The sequence below is a fragment of the Lissotriton helveticus genome, chromosome 9 (genome assembly GCF_964261635.1).
Source record: "Lissotriton helveticus chromosome 9, aLisHel1.1, whole genome shotgun sequence".
In the NCBI taxonomy this organism is placed as follows: domain Eukaryota; kingdom Metazoa; phylum Chordata; class Amphibia; order Caudata; family Salamandridae; genus Lissotriton; species Lissotriton helveticus.
Window position 1 is genome coordinate 147583260 of NC_136070.1, and position 20233 is coordinate 147603492.

At 48.3% G+C, this 20233-nt stretch overlaps 1 protein-coding gene across 1 annotated transcript in view; it reads left to right on the plus strand.

Moving 5' to 3' along the window:
- Positions 1-464: 464 nt before the first annotated feature.
- The window catches only part of LOC144781044 (acyl-coenzyme A thioesterase 1-like), a 208070-nt gene continuing 188301 nt past the window's right edge, over positions 465-20233 (plus strand). The window contains exon 1 of the mRNA XM_078659663.1: positions 465-591. Coding sequence (XP_078515789.1) covers positions 472-591 — 120 coding nt within the window. The 5' untranslated portion in view covers positions 465-471. The remainder of the gene's footprint in view (positions 592-20233) is intronic.

Below are 20233 nucleotides of genomic sequence, written 5' to 3' on the forward strand. Positions count from 1 at the left end.
AGCAGTGCTGTGAGGTTTGCTCTAAGACAGCTAAGGCAGCTGCAGCCTGCAGCCTGCAGCCTGCTCTGAGCCCCTCACTCTGACCCAGGACTGAAGAGAAACAATGTAACAAGTTACAATGTTTCTCTTCAGTCAGAGCCACAGAGCCCTGAAAGAGGATGGGGGTGGGGGCCCCAGAGAGAGCAGGAGGCATCACAGAGGAGAGCTGACGGGAAAGGATGGGGGTGGGGGCCCCAGAGAGAGCCAGAGGCAGCACAGAGGAGAGCTGACAGGGGAAAGGATAGGGGTGTGGCCCCAGAGCCGGAGGCAGCACAGAGGAGAACTGATAGGGAAAAGGATGGGGGTGGGGGTGGGGGCCCCAGAGAGCAGGAGGCAGCACAGAGGAGAGTTGACGGGGGAAAGGATGGGGGTGGGGGCCCCAGAGACAGCATTCCCTACAGGGCACTGCCTCTGGGAAGGGAGAGGACAAGGATGGGGGTGGAGGCCCCAGAGACAGCATTCACCAGAGAGCACTGCTCCTCTGAGGCAGCTCTGACTTCAGCCAGAAAGTTTGCAGCTCCAGAAACAGGATCTGCAGGGACACATTGGAAGGTGAGAGTTAAAGCTATTGATGTTGTAAAGGACAATGTATTTTTCCTATGAGTTTTCTGTTTGGAGTGGAGCGAATGTGTGTGGTGTCAAGTGGACAGATATGGTTTGGATTGGAATTGTTAGTTGTGGAATTGTGTTGCGTGGATTGGATCTGTGTAGTGAAATAATGTGGCCTGGTGTGCAGTGTAATTATGTGGTATTGAGTGGAGTGGGATTGTGTGTCTTGGAGTGGGATTATTTGGAATGGGATTTTGTGTTATAGAGTGGTATGCAGTGGAGTTTACTTATGTGGTGTGCTGTTAAATATTGTAGCATGATGTGGAATTGTGTGGTTTAGATTGGATGTATGTGGTGTGTTGTGCATTTGTGGTGTTAGTCTGAATTATGGAGTTTGTTGTGAATTATGTGGTGTGGAATGGAAATGTGTAGAGTTCAATTGTGTGATGTGGAAGTTGCGGTGTTGAGTGAAATTAGGTTGGCTGGTATTATGAGGCATGGTGTGAAGTGTAGCTATGTGGAGTGTTGCTATATGGCATAGACTGGATTTATGTGGAGTTTATGTATCAGTATGGAGTAGAGCATAATTATGTGGAGGTTAATTATCTAGAGCTGAGTGGTATTATGTGGAGTCTTATTATGCTGTGTGATAAATTGTGTGGGGATGAATTGTGGAATTGTGTGACGTGTGGAATTATGTATTGAAAAACAAAAGAAGACGGCCAGGAACGAAAAATATATATTGTCTGACAAAATGTGAAATAGCACCTCTAAGGTTTGTTAATAAAACCCTCACACACCAACCTGGTTGGTGTCATGCTTCATCATCGGGTTCCAGCCAGGCGGCCGAATGCCACCTGGCTGTGCTTCAACACCTGAATTACAGTGGAGCAGGTTTTTTGAGGTGATGTGATGAGTGACTAAGTGTGTGAATTTATCGTTAAAAATACCTCCAGAATACTGCCATTTGTTTTATTCTTGGAGTTCTGGGGTATGGTTAAAATTAATAGAGAGTGGATGATTTCTTACAGTCACTATGTGTAGCTGTATGTATCATCAGGTGGTCGACATGTTTCAGCCCTTGGGAAAAATATCGGGCTTTCTTCAGGACCTCTCAAAAACAGTATGAATAAGTGAAAATAAAGTGAGTGATAAAAAATGATCACGTGTATTGCATATTTACATTCACGCTAAGGAATGTGTGTCATGCAGAGAGGACCACCCGTTTTGTTGTCCTCTCAAAAAGAAGTTACTTTTATCCAGAATTAGAGTTTCTAATCTTTGTCCCAGGTTGCGGGGGTATTTTGTGTTGCCTCTCTCAGATTAGTATTTGGTAAATCCGAGTTTTCCGCCGTTTCACCTGATATGCGTGTCCCCGGGACGAAGGCTGGATTTATGTGGCATCGTGTGGTGTATAATTATGCGGAGTGGAATTATGCAACATGTTGCAGAGTTGTATTTTGTGGAGGGTAATTATGTGTTTTAGAGTTGAGTGTAAATATGTTGTGTGAAGTGTAATTATATAGGTGGAAGTGGAATTATGTGTAGTTGAGCTGTGTGGAATGTAATTATGTGGTTGGGAGTGGTATTAAGTTGTGTAGAATGTTATTCTGGGCTGTGGAATTATGTGGTATGGAGTGAAGTGGAAATATGTTCATTTTTAGGATTGTAATTATGTGGTTTGGAATGTTGTAGGGTTAAATTATTTATAGTTGAATTGTGTGGCGTGGAATTATAGGCAGGGGCGTAACACAGGTCACTCAGCCCCCGCGTTGCGGGGGGGGCCCCTGACATCCATAGGCCCCCTCAGCGGTGCCAGCAAGCACTACACATCCGTGACCGTCTGGGATAGGTAATTAATTAATATAGGTAGGTTATGTAACTTACGCTCGCTCTAGACTTTTCTTCATAAATTAAATGGTAACATTTTAAAAAATGGTAATGGTGCACACCGCGCAGCATGCAGATGTCTCCGCCGCTGCGTCTGCACGGTCTTACTCTTCACCCTTAGGGTGCGGGTGGTGACCAATTGTCACGCGCATTGCTGACTGGTGAAGCGAGGAGGCATCCCAGAGACCAGAGTAGAGACAATTGAGAGGTAACGTGCGACCACGACCGCCGGCCATAATTTAATTATTTCTTTGGCTAGCCTTGTTTGCCCTGTCTTCAGCGGCCCCCGCAGGTGAGTCTGTCTGTTGCCCCAGTTTATGCCACCCCCGCAGACAAGTGCACCCCACCCAAAATTAATTGCGACGACCACTTGTATGCGTAGGTCTCCAGTTTAGAGTAAAGACATTTAGTAAAAGAAAGGTGCCTTTGGTATATAAAGGTTGTTTGGAAAAGGGGGGTTATGTTACACATTAAAGATTAAAAGTGCGTGTCATCAGTTTCACCTGCGATTTATGTTGATATGTGGCTTTTACAGAAAACACAAAAATTGTCATTGAAGTTTGTGGGTGCAAGAAAATGCACCCTTCACCTATGAATTTACACCTTCGTCTGTGACTTTGGGAGAAGTTTCCCGTTTTCGCCCGACTTTGTCAAGGCAAAGTGGTATCCACTTTCCCCCAAAACTGACCCGATTTCTTGTAGCTGATTTCTAGTTGCCGACCCAAAACTGACCCGACTTCTTGTCGCTGATTTCTAGTTGCCTGAAGGGGCGAGTCCAGCTGAACTGGACATCAGGGTGTGAGTGGGTGGAGTGGGGGGAGGGTTGGGGCAGAGAGGGTGAGGATTGGGGCTGTGGTGGCAGTGGTGCTACATAAATTGCAGCTTGCATAAAAAATGATTTCTAGCTGAAACAGATAAAAGTTACTAAAATACAGCAACATGCATTGCTGCACAGTCAAATGCCCTTAAAATTGACAGGCCACCTTTCAGTTACTCCTTGCTGTTTGGTTGTTAAACTGAGATTGAGGTAAAACGTTTGCCAGAACAGTCTTAAATGGTGCAAAAATTACAAACAATTAAGTATAAGTATCACAAAATGTGCGGCATTAGACCGCATAATTTGCCTTTTCCTGCTGCATAATTGAGTACCTGCAGCATAATTCTCATGGCACTGCATACCATGTACTTCCCCTCTGTTTAATGCTGTGCAAAGAGCCTCCATTCCTACCCCATTGATATGAAAGGAAAAAATAACATTTACTGCCTTTCTACGTTACGAAGTGTGTTCTACCAGAGGTTGCACGTGACTTCCGTGGAAACAGGCACCAGCGCGTGTAACTCTCTTCTCTTTCTGGACTTCTTTTTTTAACACCAGCACAACCTACCTCACTTGCGATCTTTGAACTGAGGGGCGCTCCGTGCACTTTTCTGCCCTGAAGCCGTCGTACTCTGCTCAGTATCAGTAAAAGGATCAATGTTTTTGGTCCATAATTGGCTCCAAATTCCTGACTATCTGGGTGTGACAAGATCACCCAGCATCCTGCCCCAGAAACCTGCCAGCCCCACAGACATCTCCAGGCAAAGAAACCTGCCAGCCCCACAGACCTCTCCAAGCACAGAAACCTGCCAGTTCCATTGACCTCCCCGGGCGCAGAAACCTGCCAGCCCCACAGACCTAGCCGGGCACATAGGTCTGCCAGCCCCACAGACCTCCCCAAGTACAGAAACCTGCCAATCTCACAGACTTACACAGGCACATAAACCTGCCATCCCCAAAGACCTCTCCAGGCAGAGAAACCTGCCAGCGCCACAGGCCTCCCCAAGCACAGAATCCTGCCAGCCCCACAGACCTCCCCAGGCAGGGAAACCTGCCAGTCCCACAGACCTCTCCAGGCAGAGAAACCTGCCAGCCCCACAGACCTCTCTGGGCACAAACCCTACCAGCCCCACAGACCACCCCGGGCACAGACCTCTGCCAGCCCCACAGACCTCTCTGGGCACAGAAATCTGCCAGACTCAGACCTCGCCAGGCAAAGAAACCAGCCAGCCCCACAGACCTCCCCGGGCACAGAAACCTGCCAGCCCCACAGACCTCCCCGGACACAGAAATCTGCTAGCCCCACAGACCTCCCCAAGCACAGAAAACTGCCATTCCCACAGACCTACACAGGCACACAAACCTGCCATCCCCACAGACCTCCCCAAGCACAGAAACCTTCCACTCCCACAGACCTACACAGGCACACAAACCTGCCATCCCCACAGACCTCCCCAAGCACATAAACTGCCAGTCCCAAAGACCTCTCCAGGCAGAGAAACCTGCCAGCCCCACAGACCTCCCCAAGCACAGAATTCTGCCAGCCCCACAGGCCTCCCCAGGCAGAGAAACCTGCCAGTCCCACAGACCTCCCCAGGCAGAGAAACCTGTTAGTCCCACAGACCCCCCAGAGTACAGAAACCTGCCAGTCCCACAGACCTCCCCGGGCACAGATACCTGCCAGTCCCACAGACCTCTCCAGGCAGAGAAACCTGCCAGTCCCACAGACCTCTCCAGGCAGAGAAACCTGCCAGCCCCACAGACCTCCCCAAGCACCGACTCCTGCCAGCCCCACAGACCTCCCCAGGCAGAGAAACCTGCCAGTCTCACAGACCTCCCCAGGCAGAGAAACCTGCCAGCCCCACAGACCTCCCCAGGCACAGAAACCTATTAGCCCCACAGACCTCCCAGGGTACAGAAACCTGCCAGTACCACAGACCTCCCCGGGCACAGAAACCTGCCAGTCCCACAGACCTCCCCAGGCACAGAAATCTGCCAGCCCCACCGACCTCCCCAAGCACAAAAACCTGCCAGCCCCGCAGACCTCCACAAGCAGAGAAACCTGCCAGTCCCACAGATCTCCACAGGCACATAATCTGCCATCTCCACAGACCTCTCCAGGCACAGAATCCTGCCAGCCCCACAGACCTCCCCAAGCACAGAATCTTGCCAGCCCCACAGACCTCCCCAGGCAGAGAAACCTGCCAGTCCCACAGACCTCCACAGGCAGAGAAACCTGCCAGTCCCACAGACCTCTCCAGGCACAGAAACCTGTTAGCCAAACAGACCTCCCCAGGCACAGAAACCAGCCAGTCCCACAGACCTCCCCAAGCCCAGAATCCTGCCAGCCCCACAGACCTCCCCAAGCACAGAATCCTGCCAGCCCCACAGACCTCCCCAGGCATAGAAACCAGCCAGTCCCACAGACCTCCCCAGGCACAGAAACCTGTTAGCCACACAGACCTCCCAGGGTACAGAAACCTGCCAGTCCCACAGACCTCCCTGGGCACAGGAATCTGCCAGTCCCACAGACCTCCCTGGGCACAGAAACCTGCCAGCCCCACAGACCTCCCCGGGCACAGAAACCTGCTAGCCCCACAGACCTCCCCAAGCACAGAAACCTGCAAGTCCCACAGACTTCCACAGGCACGGAATCTGCCAGCCCCACAGACCTCCCCAAGCAAAGAATCTTGCCAGCCCCACAGACCTCCCCAGGCAGAGAAACCTGCCATTCCCACAGACCTCCACAGGCAGAGAAAGGCGTGAGTCCTCAGACCTTGGTCCAAGGATCTCACTGCCCCCATCAGCTTCCCAGCAGCTCAGGGGTGCCCTGCTCCGCCTCATGCCCAGCCAGCCCTCCTGTGCAGGGTTCGAGCCTGCCTGCCCTCTGTTCTTGCTACTTGCTTCTGTTCTGGTTTATTCTTTTATTCTAACCCCCCCTTCTGCCACTGCACTTTGATTTTTCTCTCTAGTTTCCCTCCTACTCCTCCTCATATTTTCCCGCTGTTATCGCCACTTCCCTGACCTCTCCCGCGCTCCCGCCTCCCAGCTGATCGTCCCTCCACCCTCTCCTGCAAAAGGCGTCAGCTGCGGGGAAGCGCGTGTGAGTCCTCAGACCTTGGTCCAAGGATCTCACTGCCCCATAAGATTCCCAGCAGCTCAGTGGTGCCCTGCTCCGCCTCATGCCCACCAGCCCTCCTGCGCAGGGTTCAAGCCTGCCTGCCCACTGTTCTTGCTACTTGCTTCTGTTCTAGTTTATTCTTTTATTCTAACCCCCCTTTCTGCAACTGTACTTTTCTTTTTTCTCTCTGGTTTCCCTTCTGCTTCCCCTCGTATTTTACCGCCGTTATCACCGCTTCCCTTGACCTTGCCAGGTAGGTCGCTCCCCCCCGCTGCAGCTCCACCAGCGCCTGTGCCCTGCACCCTTGGTTGGTTTTCCTGCTTATCCCTGGGCTTTTTCCCATGCCCACTGCTCTCTTTTCCCACCGCTGCTGCCCCTGCGGCCCGCCCCCCCCCCCCCCCCCCCCCACGCCCATTCGTTAGCCCCTGCAGCTCGCCTCCGGCCTCCCAGTTACTCCTTCCTCCCAGCTCCCCTTAAGATGGCGGCAGCTGCACGGGTGGCGCGCTGAATGAAAGCTTCGTCTGTGCCCGTCTGCGTCTGGACCACGCCCAGCGCCAGAACCCCTGGACCCCACGAACGCCACGACACCAGACTCCACTACGACGCCAGCAGCCTCCACGCACTTAACGCCAGCCGAAACCACACCTGCTTCCAGGCCACCCCGAAACGGTACACACGGGCCCTTCTCCTGCAGCACCTGCAGCTTCACCTGCAACAGAACCACCAAACCTCCAAGGACTGGACCCAACCACCTCCCCTGCATACTCCTCAACACCCGCTCCGCACGCAAACACGCGGTTGAGCTCTGGGATCTGCTCGACACCTCCGCCCCAGACGTGCCGTTCCTGACCGAGACCTGGTGGAACGACTCCTTGGCTCCCGACATCGCCATAGCCATCCAGGATGGCTACAAGATCACCAGGGATCGCGCCAACAGAGACGGAGGAGGAATAGCCATCGTCCACAAGTCCACCCTCAAGGTCGCCACCCACGCAGATGACACTATCAACACCGCAAAACACCTGCACTTCCGGATCCACACCGACCCCAACACCACCCTCAGAGTAACACTCATCTACAGACCCCCCGGACCATGGGCTCAGTTCAGCGACTCCATCGCCGACCTCGCCAGCACCCACGCACTCGCCTCCACGGACTACATCCACCTCAGATAACAACAACAACGCCAACTCCGCACCCTGTTCGACAACCTCACCAACCTCGGCCTCAAACAACTCGTCATCGCACCCACCCACGCCGCCGGCCACACGCTGGACCCCATCTTCTCCACAGGCACCCACCTCGCCTTCAACCACACCACCGAACTCCACTAGACCGACCACCGATGCATTCATTTCACCTTCAAGAATCCAACCACGCACCACCGCACCCAACAGCCGCCTCGCCGCTGCTGGAGCAAAGTCACCGAAGACCGCCTGATCACCACCCTTGCCCAGAACCCACCCACCGACCCCACCAACCCAGACGCCGCAGGCCGGAACTTCAGACAGTGGATCCACGACTGCGCCAACACCCTCACCCCACTGAAGAAACCCTCCAACAGCCACGCCAGCAAGAGAGCCACCTGGTTCACCAACGAGCTCCAGACCTCCAAACGCGCATGCCGGAAACTGGAAATAATATGGCTCCACGAACGCACACCGGACAACCGCACAGCCCACAAGGACGCCACCCACAGACATCACCACCTCATCCAATTAGCCAAGAGATCCTCCTTCAAAGACCGCTTGGACAACAACGCACATGACAGCAAAGAGCTCTTCAGCATCGTGAAGGAACTCTCCAACCCCAGCGCCAACGCCAACGACATCCCCCTCACAAGAACTGTGCGACTCACTAGCCACCTTCTTCCACCGCAAGATTGCTGAAATCCAGACAGCTTCAACACCACAACCACCCCAACTACGCCAGACTTCACCTCCCCTGTGAACACCACCAGCGCCATCCGACTGACCTCCTGGTCCAACGTCAACAACGATGAGACACGCAAGATCATGAACTCCATCCACTCAGGATCTCTGTCAAACCTGTGCCCACACCACATATTCAACAAAGCAGACGCAGCCATTGCACCCCAACTACAGAAGGTCATCAACATCTCCTTCGAAACAGCAACATTCCCGGAAAGCTGGAAACCCGCCGAAATCAACGCCCTCCTCAAGAAGCCCAAGGCAGACCCCAAGGACCTCAAGAACTTCCGGCCCATCTCCCTGCTCCCATTCCTGGCAAAGGTCATCGAGAAAATAGTCAACAGGCAATTGGCCTGCCACCTGGAAGACAACAACATCTTGGATCCATCCCAGTCCGGATTCAGACGAAACCACAGCACCGAGACAGCCCTTATCGCCGCCACAGACGACATCAGGCGCCACCTAGACAACGGCGAAACATCAGCTCTCATCCTCCTGGACCTGTCGGCCGCCTTCAACGCGGTCTGCCATCGCACTTTAAAGACACGCCTCCTAGAAGCTGGAATCCAAGAGAACGCCCTTGACTGGACCACGTCCTTCCTTTCCGTCAGAACCCAGAGCGTCCGCCTCCCACCCTTCCGATCCGAAGCCACTGACATCATCTGCGGCGTCCCCCAGGGCTCATCCCTCAGCCCGACGTTGTTCAACATCTACATGGCCCCCCTCGCACAAGTGGCCCGCCATCATGACCTCAACATCATCTCCTACGACGAAGACAACAAACTCATCCTCTCCCTCACCAAGGACCCACACACCGCCAAAACCAACCTCCACGAGGGAATGAAGGCCGTCGCCGACTGGATGAGGAGCAACCGTCTGAAGCTGAACTCGGACAAGACGGAGGTACTCATCCTCTGACCCACCCCCTCAGCCTGGGATGGCTCCTGGTGGCCTACCACACTGGGAACAGCACCAACACCCACCGACCAGGCACGGAACCTAGGATTCATCCTCGACTCCTCCATCTCCATGGCTAAGCAGGTCAACGTCGTCTCCTCCTCCTGCTACAACACCCTCCGCATGCTCCACAGGATCTACAAGTGGATCCCGACCGAAACAAAAAGAACGGTGTCACAGGCCCTCGTCAACGGCAGACTGGACTACGGCAACGTACTCTATGCAGGAATCCCAGCCAAACACCTACGACGACTACAACGCATCCAAAACGCCTCCGTCCGACTGATCGTCAACGTCCCCCGCAGCAGCCACATCACCACTCACCTGAGAGACCTACACTGGCTCCCCGTCAACAAGAGGATCACCTTCAGGCTCCTCACCCATGCAGACAAAGCACTCCACAACACCGGACCAGCCTACCTGAACAGCAGACTCAGCTTCTACACCCCCACCCGCCAGCTCCGCTCAGCCAGCCTCGCCCTCGCCTCTGTTCCCCGCATCCAACGAACGATCTCCGGTGGCAGATCCTTCTCCTACCTCGCCGCCAAGACCTGGAACACCCTCCCTACTCACATACGGCAGACCCAAGACCTAATCGCCTTCAGAAGACTCCTCAAGACCTGGCTCTTCGAGCAGTAGCAGCAACCCCCCACCCCCCTCTCAGCACCTTGAGACCCTCACGGGTAAATAGCGCACTTTACAAGTACTCTGATTGATTGATTGAGAAACCTGCATGCAACACAGACCTCCCCAGACACAGAATCCTGCCAGCCCCACAGACCTCCCCAAGCACAGAAACCTGCCAGTCCCACAAACCTACACAGGCACAGAATCTGCCATCCCCAGAGACCTCTCCATGAAGAGAAACCTGCCAGCCCAGCAGACCTCCCCAGGCACAGAATCCTGCCAGACCCACAGTCCTCCCCAGGCAGAGAAACCTGCCAGTCCCACAGACCTCTCTGGGCACAGAAACCTGCCAGTCCCACAGACCTCTCCAGGCACAGAAACCTGCCAGGCTCACAGACCTCCCCAAGCAGAGAAACCAGAAAGCCCAACAGACCTCCCCAGGCACAGGAACCTGCCATCCCCACAGATCTCTCCAAGAAGAAAAACCTGCCAGCGCCGCAGACCTACCCAAGCACAGAATCCTGCCAGCCCCACAGACCTCCCCTGGCAGAGAAACCTGCCAGTCCCACAGACCTCCCCAGGCAGAGAAACCTGCCAACCCACAGACCTTCCCAGGCAGAGAAACCTGCCAGTCCCACAGATCTCCCTGGCCACGGACACCTGCCAGTCCCATAGACCTCACAACCGGGGCTCATGAAAACGTTTTTCTATTTTTGTGCTGTGGCCAAAATAGGATAAGCTTACTATGAGCTAATTATTGTTGCTGTCAGTGCAAAATGAATTTGTTCTGTTTTTTACCTGGTGTTAAAGTGGATGTCTTATGGCCCGAAGTTGTAGGTCTGTAGTTTTTCTAATGAGATAGCTCCATAACTGAAATAAGAGGCATTTCTGGCATCTTCACAGTGGCGTAAAATAAACCCCCGCAGCCCCCTCGGTGCAGGGTAGGCCCTCAAGCTCCAGGGGGCCTCTTCTGCAAAAGTGGTAGGTGGTGGCCCGGAGAGGGGGCCCCCTCCGTGTACTTTGCAGGGGGGCCCCCTCAACTTTTGTTACGCCATTGGCTTAAGCCATGCCTTTTCTAATAACGCACTCCACACCTTACCTGGGAAAATCAAGTGCAAGCCTTCCTATTAGCACAGACACACAGTCACAGGCTGGATGTAGAAGACCTTAAACCTAGGGTTGCAAGCTATTTGCGATTGTGTCCAGAAAAGCCCCTTCCCAGTGACCTGTGGAATGTTGGAGGAAGATTGGATCGAGCATTATTATTCAAGTTCAGAGCTGGCACTATACTTGCTGTTCTCTCCTTTAGGTTATCAGCACAACCTTGATCCTCAACTGTCCCCTTGTAATGATCGTTATTGCTAATCTATGCTGCATTTACAATTTTTTGTGGTTATTATATAAGATTTGCCAAGCAACACCTGGTCCACTTAGTAAAGGTCCAAACATCAGAGACCTAGTGTGTCAATATCTAAGGGAATTACAAGACACTGAAACATGCTTTTGTGTCCGTTCATTTTTGCATGCTGCGGTTCACTCGAGGCTAAAACAACAACTGATGGACAGAACAATGTCAAACATTCACCCCAGTACAGAGATCTGGGCCTAAATCCCTCGTTTATTTTGCTCACCATGCCATTCCAGTTTGAACCCAGCCATATGCAAATCAGTCTTGACCCTGCGCCCAATGGCTAGAGGGGGACTATGCATTCTGACTAACCACGCTCGCTCTTTCCAGAAATGTGTAATAGCACTTTTATTATCCTGGGTCAACATGGATTTTCTGATCAATAATAGTCAGTGTTAATACGTGACACTGTCGAGAAATAAGGACTGGCCCGTGTTACGGATTGCACTTTAATGACATGTGAGTCTGGATTTTGGTGACAGGCCTGTTGGTTTGCATGCCCATCGCCAATCTATGCAGCGATTTTCCATGATTTTATGCCCTTCCACGTTTTTATTTGTCATGTAATTTTATGATGTATTGCATATGCACTGATTGTTTGGGTTAAAATGGTAATTTATTGTATGCTTGTATTTTCATGGCTGCGTTAGCGGCTGAATAAAGTTTTATGAATTTAATTTAATTGAATTTACTCCTTTCGTTAGAAAAGCAATTTGGATACTTCGGCCATTTCCGTGTACTTTACCCTCTGCTTGATAGTCCCAGAGGCGCAGCGTTGCCACATGTTTATGTAACATGTACTTGGTTCTGTGTTGAAAGACTGCGACAATGATTCTTGCACAAGGTATTCTGCTGTACAGGTTGTGAGAAAAGGACTATACAGTAGCAGGCGCGCAACGCCCATTGGGCTAAAGGGGCTTCAGCCTCACCCCGCCCCATTCCCCCCCCCCCCCCACCCCCCCCCCCCCGTCGTCTTTTACAGCCCGGGCTAAAATGACCGCATAACACTTTCCTGAACCACATTAAAATAATGAAAGCATGCAAACTTTTCTTTCCCAGTTACATTTGTATTTAGGCTGCGTGTAGCATTGGATGATTTATTTTTTTGTGTTTGAAAGCTTTATTTAAGGTAAAATTGTCAATACAATAAGGTGACATCAGCAAGGCAATAGGAAAAGGTAAATTATGAGAGAGATAAAACATAAGCAGCCGATGGCACAATGAAAAAGCAAAGCATTTTTGAATTTTAAGGGGGGGGAGGAGAAGGGAAGGGAGGGGAATAAAACCATGATAATACAATCCAAAAATGAAACAGAAATAAGCATAATGAATGTTGGCAATAAAGTACAGTAAATACACACTTATCTAGCGAATATATGAAATATGAACGTTAGGAAAAACATGAATAAAGAATAGAAACTGCATTAATGAAATTTAAAAACCTGTAGCTGCAAGCAAGAGTATGAATGTTCAAGGGGGTTTGAAATTGTCAGAGGAAAATGGAGAGTATTTCTTTTTGGCGGACTGATCCAAATATAGGGTGAGAGGCAACCAATAGAGTTCAACATTTCGAGAGGGTTTTCAGGAGGACGCAAAAGCAACATCAAGTCTATGTGAATGACATAGTAGGTTCCACCAGCAAATTAAGGAAAGTTTGGTCAGAGATTTCCAATTAGAAACAATATGTTGTAGTGCAAGGGCTAGCATAAGGTCAAAAAGACCATGTGAATGTGGAGGGAGGTCCAAGGATTCTGAAAGGCTACCCAGAAACACTAAAGAGGTAGACAAAGGAATAGAGAGATCAAAGATACGGGAAACACGAGACCATATCTGTGTCCAGAAAAGTCGAACTGAGGGACAGAGGAAGAAGAGATGAAAAAGATCAGCATTGGGGGCATTACAGGTCCAACAGTTAGCCGTAGAAGAGGATAGAAAACGAGAGAGAGAAAGGGGAGAAAGGTAAAGTCTATGATAAAAGAAAAATAGGGATTGAGTTAGAGATGCAGTACGGGAAGTCTTCAAGGATTTAGCCCAGAGTTTGTCCCAAAGAGAAGTCGGCCAGGAGTGACCTAAGTCTTTTTCCCAAGAAAGCTCCAGTTTCGATTTGGGACGATCAGGATCAGGAGCTGAGAAGTATCGGTAAATAAGGGAAGCTTTAGGGGTAGTAGAAAGAATGGGAAGTAGAGAGGAAGACGAAGTGGGCAGTACATCAGGAATAAGAGAGTAGTATCGATCAAGAACGATTTCCATAAGAATGAAATATTTCTTTGCGAACGAGGAAGGACAGTGAAATTGGGATTGAAATTGAGGAAAGGAGCAAGGAGATGAACCATCAAAAAGATGGTGAACCCAGATAATACCCTTCGATCTCCACGAAGGCCAGGCAATAGGTCTATTGCGTATTAAAATAAGTGAGTTATACCAAATGGGTAATAATAAGAAGGATTCCCGAGAAACAGAAGCTGTGGATACCAAGGGCCGTAAAAGAGAAGAAGTGTGTTTAATAAGAGGGGATTAAGACATGGAGCCTTAGCAGTGAAGCGAATGACCTCCTGAAAAGAGTAAGGGAGTAATAATTCAGTCCGGAAAGTTAACCCCACCATTTACTTTAGACTTACGAAGGGCTGAGAGAGATATACGAGCCTTTTTCTGCATCCAGAGAAACTTAGATAAAACAGAGTCAATACGACGGAAGTAGAGCGCTGGGATATGGATTGGGAGCATGGACAGTAAATAGATTAAGATCGGAGCAATCATCATCTTGATGGAATCAAGACGACCCCACCAGGAAAGAAATAGAGGGTTCCAAGAGGAGAGTAAAGAATCTATTCTAGAGATGACTGCATTCATATTAAGTTGGATAGAGGATGAGATAGAGTTAGAGAAAAGAACACCAAGATATTTTATTTTCTTAGAATTCCAAGCAAAGCCAGTGGAAGTAAAGAAATGTGGAAGGCAAAATTTAGTTAGAGGAAGAATCTCCGTCTTATCTTATTTTATATCCTGAAACCAGGGAAAATTTCTCAAATTCATCTAATAAAGAAGGGACAGAGGACAGAGGCAACAGGATCTGAAATAAATAAAAGTATGTCATCCGCGTAAGCAGATAATTTAAGATGATGATCACCGTATGGGAAGCCAGAGATGGAGGGATTGTTACGAATAGAAGATATGAAGGGTTCAAGAGCTAAAATAAATAAGAGAGGTGAAAGAGGACAGCCCTGACGAACTCCACGTTTAAGTGTAAACGGGGGAGTAAGTTGACCGTTGACGAGAACTGAAGCCTTGGGCATAGAATATATTAAAGAAATATAAGAAATAAATTTAGGACCAAAGCCATGCCATTTCAGTGAAGCCATCAGAAAGGATCAGTCAACCCGATCAAAGGCTTTCTCAGCATCAACCGAAATAGCTGCAATGGGAATAGACAGAGAGGGGGCCTTACTTAAAACATTAAGGAGGAGTCTGGAGTTGTCTGAGGTGAGGCGGCCCTTAACAAAACCACATTGCTCTTTCCCAATGAGATGTGGCATGAGTGGGTCAAGGCGAAGAGCTAATAATTTTGCAAAGACATTATAGTCTACATTAACTAGAGATATTGGCCGATAATTCTTACAAAATTTGGGATCTCGACCCTCTTTAGGGATAAGGCATATAGTAGCATCTTGGAATGAGCCTTGGGCCAGACCGGCAGAACAAAAAGACTGAAAAAGAAAGAGAAGTTTGGGTAGGAGGAGGTCGGAAAAGTGTAAATAAAATTCAACTGGAAAGCCATCAGGCCCAGGAGTCTTGCCTTTGGTTAGAGAAGACAAAGCAGTGGATAATTCAGAAATGGTGAGATCAGTATCAATGTCCGAAAAATTAAGTTGGGAAGTATCTGGTTTAGGCAGGTTCTCAAAATAGGATTGGAGGAGATCTGGGGTAGGGGGATTTTCAGGAGAGTATAAGGATTCATAAAAAGATTGAAATTGGTCCAAAATTTCTGCGTCTGTATGTAAAAGGACATTAGAAGGGGAATAGATAGAGTCTATGATAGTCCGTTCTTTACGCGATTTTAGATAATTAGCAAGTAATTTGCCCGATTTATTGCGCCCTCCATAGTACCGTGCACTACTTCGAAGAAGAAAAGAAGAAGCTGAATCCGTAGTAAGTTTGTTAAAAGCAATTTTAGCTCGAAGAAGGTCAGGAGACATATGATTTGGAGAGGAAGTGTAGAATTGATGTTCTAATGACTTAATATGCGCAGGGGCAACTTTACGTTTTTGAAGGAATTTTTTCTTCTTTTTAGAGACAAAGTCGATAATAAATCCGCGGGCTGTGGCCTTGAAAGAATCCCAAAGAACATGGGGAGGGGTATCAGGATCAGAGTTAAGTTGGAAAAATTCAGAAGTGAAAGAACGAAAAGAGGAAGAAAAAAGAGGATCAGCGAGAAGAGAAGAATTAAAACGCCAGCGAGAGGATTTAGGAGTAGGAGGAAGAAGATCAAATACAGTAATAATAGGAGCATGATCAGAGATAACAATGGGTTCAATAGAAGAGGATAAAAGATTTTGAGATAAAGAGGAGGAAAGAAAGATGTAGTCTAAACGAGAGAAAGAAGCATGTGGAGGAGAGAAAAAAGAAAAATCTATAGTGTCTGGGTGAGTGAGTCTCCATGAATCTACAAGATGAACTTGAGTAATAGTATCAAGAAACTGTTTATGGGGCTTGTGAGGGGTGAAACAAACAGAGGACTTACGATCTAAAAAAGGGTCGATAATCTGATTGCAGTCTCCGCCTAATAGGAAAGAATCGTCTTTGTATTGGATGCATTTTGCAGTAATCGAGGGCCAAAAAGAGGAGTCAAAGCATGTAGGGCCATAAACATTGAACAGAGTAATTGGGATAGCATTGATAAGTAATTTAGCTAGAATCCAACGACCCTCATTATCCTTTTCTTCAAGAAGTACTTTACATTTGAGACGTTTGTGAATCAAAATAGCAACACCATTCTTTTTATGAGACGCTGGAGAAAACAAGACAGTACCAACCCATAGTCTTTTTAGCTTCATAGATTCAATATCTGAAAGATGGGTTTCTTGAATGAGAACAATATTAGGATTGTAAGAGGAGAGGTGTGAAAGTACTCTTTGCCGCTTAATAGGATGGTTTAATCCTTTCACATTCCATGAAACAACTTTGAAGATGAAAACATGGTAAACTGTTCAAAATTGAAAAATGCAAAAATATACTGTACAAGCAATAAGTCAAACTTTAAGGAAGGAGAAAATAAGCAAACCATTAAAAGATTAGAAGGAAGAATAGGAGGAAGGTGGAGAAAAAAGGAAAGGGAAAGGAAAAAGACGAAGGGAAAGGAAAGAGGAGCAGCAAAGGAAGGAGAAGGAAGAAAAGAAAGAAGGCATAGAAGACAGTACAAATCCATAAGGATGACTGTAAGAGACAAACCTGAAGGGGGAAATACACAAAGGGGAAGTGGGGAGGTGGTGATGCGTTACAAGACGGGTAAACCAGGAACAGAAGCACAACCGCACCGAGACCTCACAAAAAGTACAAAGGGTGGAACATGATGATGAAGGGAACAACCGATACATATCTGCATGGCATATAACCAAAGACAGGATATAAGAAAAAAGAAGTGAAAGATAAGAAGAGCAGTTTAGAACATGTTGGAGGAGACACAAGAAAAGGAAGAAGGACAAGGTTACAACGGGAAACTTGGGTAGTAAGCAAAGAATGGAAAGACGAAGAAAAGAATTAGATAAGAGTAAATGAGACTAGAGAAAACAACTAGAGATCATTATACAAATACAACAAAACATTTCAGCCACTGTTTGAGGGAGAGGCTTCCATTCCTTCCTCACTCTGCAGAAGGAGGAAGTTTCGTAGTTCACCAGGATCTTGAAAAGACCATGTCTTATTCCGATGAGTAACTCTGAAGGTACAAGGATGGAACAAGCCATATCGTGCTCCAAGGGAGCGCAAAGAAGGGCGGAGAGCTAGAAATTCCTTACGCCTGGAGGCAGTAGCATTAGATACGTCTTGAGATAAGTAGACTCGTTGACCCAGTCAAGTTATTTGCCTCTTGGTCCTTGCTGCTGAAAGAATCGAGAGAAGATCTGTGAACTTCAAAAAGAGAATAATAACACCACGAGGTTTTGTAGATGAAGTTGTTCGTGCTCCCAGTCTGTGAGCTCTTTGAATACTGATGGACGTAGAAGGGGGCATGTCTAGAAGTTTCGGGAGGAAGGAGGTAAAGAAAGTCACTGGCTCATCACCCTCAAGATTCTCTGGTAAACCATAAATACGAAGGTTGTTTCTTCTGTTGCGATTTTCCAAATCCTCCGTATGTTGCTGTAGAGAAAGGACAGTCTTTTCTAATGCTACAATGCGTTGCGTGTTGGACTGAACTTCAGGGATCTGTTGTTCAACTGAAGAGAGTCGTGCATCCATGGTCTCCCATTTATCTATTAAAAGTTGCATATCCTTACTCGTCTCTTCAATGAAAGGGCGCATTGCACGAATTTCTTCCAAAATTAGATCAATGGAGGATGAAGAAGAGGAGTTATCTAGAGTAGGAGAATCTTGTTTAGGTCATTTACTGGATGTATTAGGAGGGGAGGATCTATTAGATGAAGATTGTCCCGAAGGGGATCGCTGAGAAGAAGAAGTCGCCATCTTGGTAGATTGAATAGATGTAGATGCAACAGTTGAAGAGGTCACCGGGGTAATCACAGAAGGAGTGAAAACAAACTTAGATTTACGTAACCTTACCATAGGAAGTTTGCACTCTAGTCGAAGAACTAATCTCAAGTCTCTGAGAAGAAGACAAAAGTGTGCGGAAGGTACACGCTTCTGTAATCAAAGTAAATGTGTCTCAGAAGGTCATTCCAGCATAAATTAGGTCAATAATATTGTACTACAAGATGCTCCAGAAATATAGTAGTATGAGTAACTCCAACAGGAAGAGAAGTAGCAGCGTTGAAAGCCCTAGGAGACCATAGCAGGGTTCACTAAAACACCGCCAGTGGGCACAGGGATTGTGCGTGTCATGAAAACCGGGAGTGTATATATTGAAAAACAAAGTACTTGAAGATGCAGCAACATGAGGCGGACGAAATGAAAATTATTTTCCTCAGGATGCACTTGAAAGTTGCATTAGAACAGCGCCAGTGGATTGAATGGTTGATACGCTAGCGGTGCCAAATAGACAGAGCGCTTAAAATGGCAGCCATGTATAGAAATGCTGGGTATGGCGTATTATAAGGCGCGATATCGTGGGGCACCTGAGGCTTGATGATATAATGCATTTATTCATTAGGAATCCATTATGAGAGGCACTGGTGCACTGTCGGTGAGGAGGAGGGCGCATAAGCTAGGAGAGTCTGCAGCGCTGAAGAGACGGAGCGCCTAAAATGGCGAATCTTGCACAGGTGGCGCCATGACGCAGCTTCCAAGCAGCCACTCCACAGAATAGACAGAGCAATAAAGGCTAAGGAAAAAGTTATTGAAAGTTATTGAAAGTCCCGGTTGCTCACCCCAAAGTCCGTTGATGCAGGATAATACATGGTGAAAGAAATTTATCCTGGCGGTTTGTGGAGGCAGAGGTCCGGTAGCGTGAGGAGCGTCGAAGATGGCGGTTCAGTGAGGCGCGACAGTCACGTCGCGAAATTAGATGAAGGGCGGCACTCTGGAAGCCGCAAAGCCACTCCGTTTGCTCTCCTCGTGTTCCGGTTAAGAAATCCGGCAAAGAGGTGTAGGAACAGCCCCCTTCACATCGGGAAAGCTGCTCTGAGGCGATACGGTGCGGCGGAGCTCAGCACCTAGCCGGCCATCTTGCGTGGCATCCAAGCCCCCAGCATCGGATGATTTAACATCCCAGAATGTGACTTTAATGACCCTTTCTTAGATGCCCAGAACCAGCCCCAGCCAGCCTGCCTCTGAAAGGTTTCAGCAACCCTCCCTGCCCCCCACCTCTTGTTTTGTTTGAGACGGGCTGCCACCGAGGTTTATTTTATTTATTTATTTATTTATTTATGCGTTTTTATATAGCGCGGACTTTACCCGAAGGTGTCAGAGCGCTTCACAATAGGAACAGAACTGATACATGAGAACATTACAAGTGAAAAATACAAACGCAAAAGTTACATTAAATGACGCAAAAAAATGACAATCGTGAGCCAACAAAATACAAGAGGTAGCAAACGGTGCATTACAAAAGTGACAATCGTGAGCCAACAAAATACAAGAGGTAGCAAACGGTGCATTACAAAAGTGACAATCGTGAGCCAACAAAATACAAGAGGTAGCAAACGGTGCATTGCAGGAGGAAAAAGTGACGTGTGCAGGATTACAAAAGCGTACAAAATAAACATAGAGGTAAAATACTGTAATATATGGAGGACACTCAAGCACCAGAACAAACGTTACGTAGGCACTGGTGGCACTTGTGCAGGTATCAAAACAAACAAATTTAAGAGGTAGGAAACAGTGTGTTACAAGAGAAAGTGACGGGTGCATGTTACACATGAGTCCCAAACACAGGTGGGATAAGACTGCAATAAATGGCAGACTCTCAACCCACAAGAATACACTGGGAGGGCACTTCCAATGTCATGCAAAGTAGATTTTTCAATAATTAAAAGGGCTTCCTTCAGATAATAGAGAGGGCATGGATTACATTTGGAAGTGTCTTTGAAGGAGGAGAACTTTGAGGTCAGTTTTGAAGGCCTGGGAGGAGGTGGTGGTCCGGAGCTGAGGCAGAAGTGAGTTCCAGACTATCACTGCGCTGCCTGAAAAGGATTGGGCCATCGATCTTTCCTTCTTGAAAATGGGAGGTTCCAGCAGTAGATTTTCCGCATTTCGTAATGGTCTGGAGCCTCCAGAGAGTTTCAGTT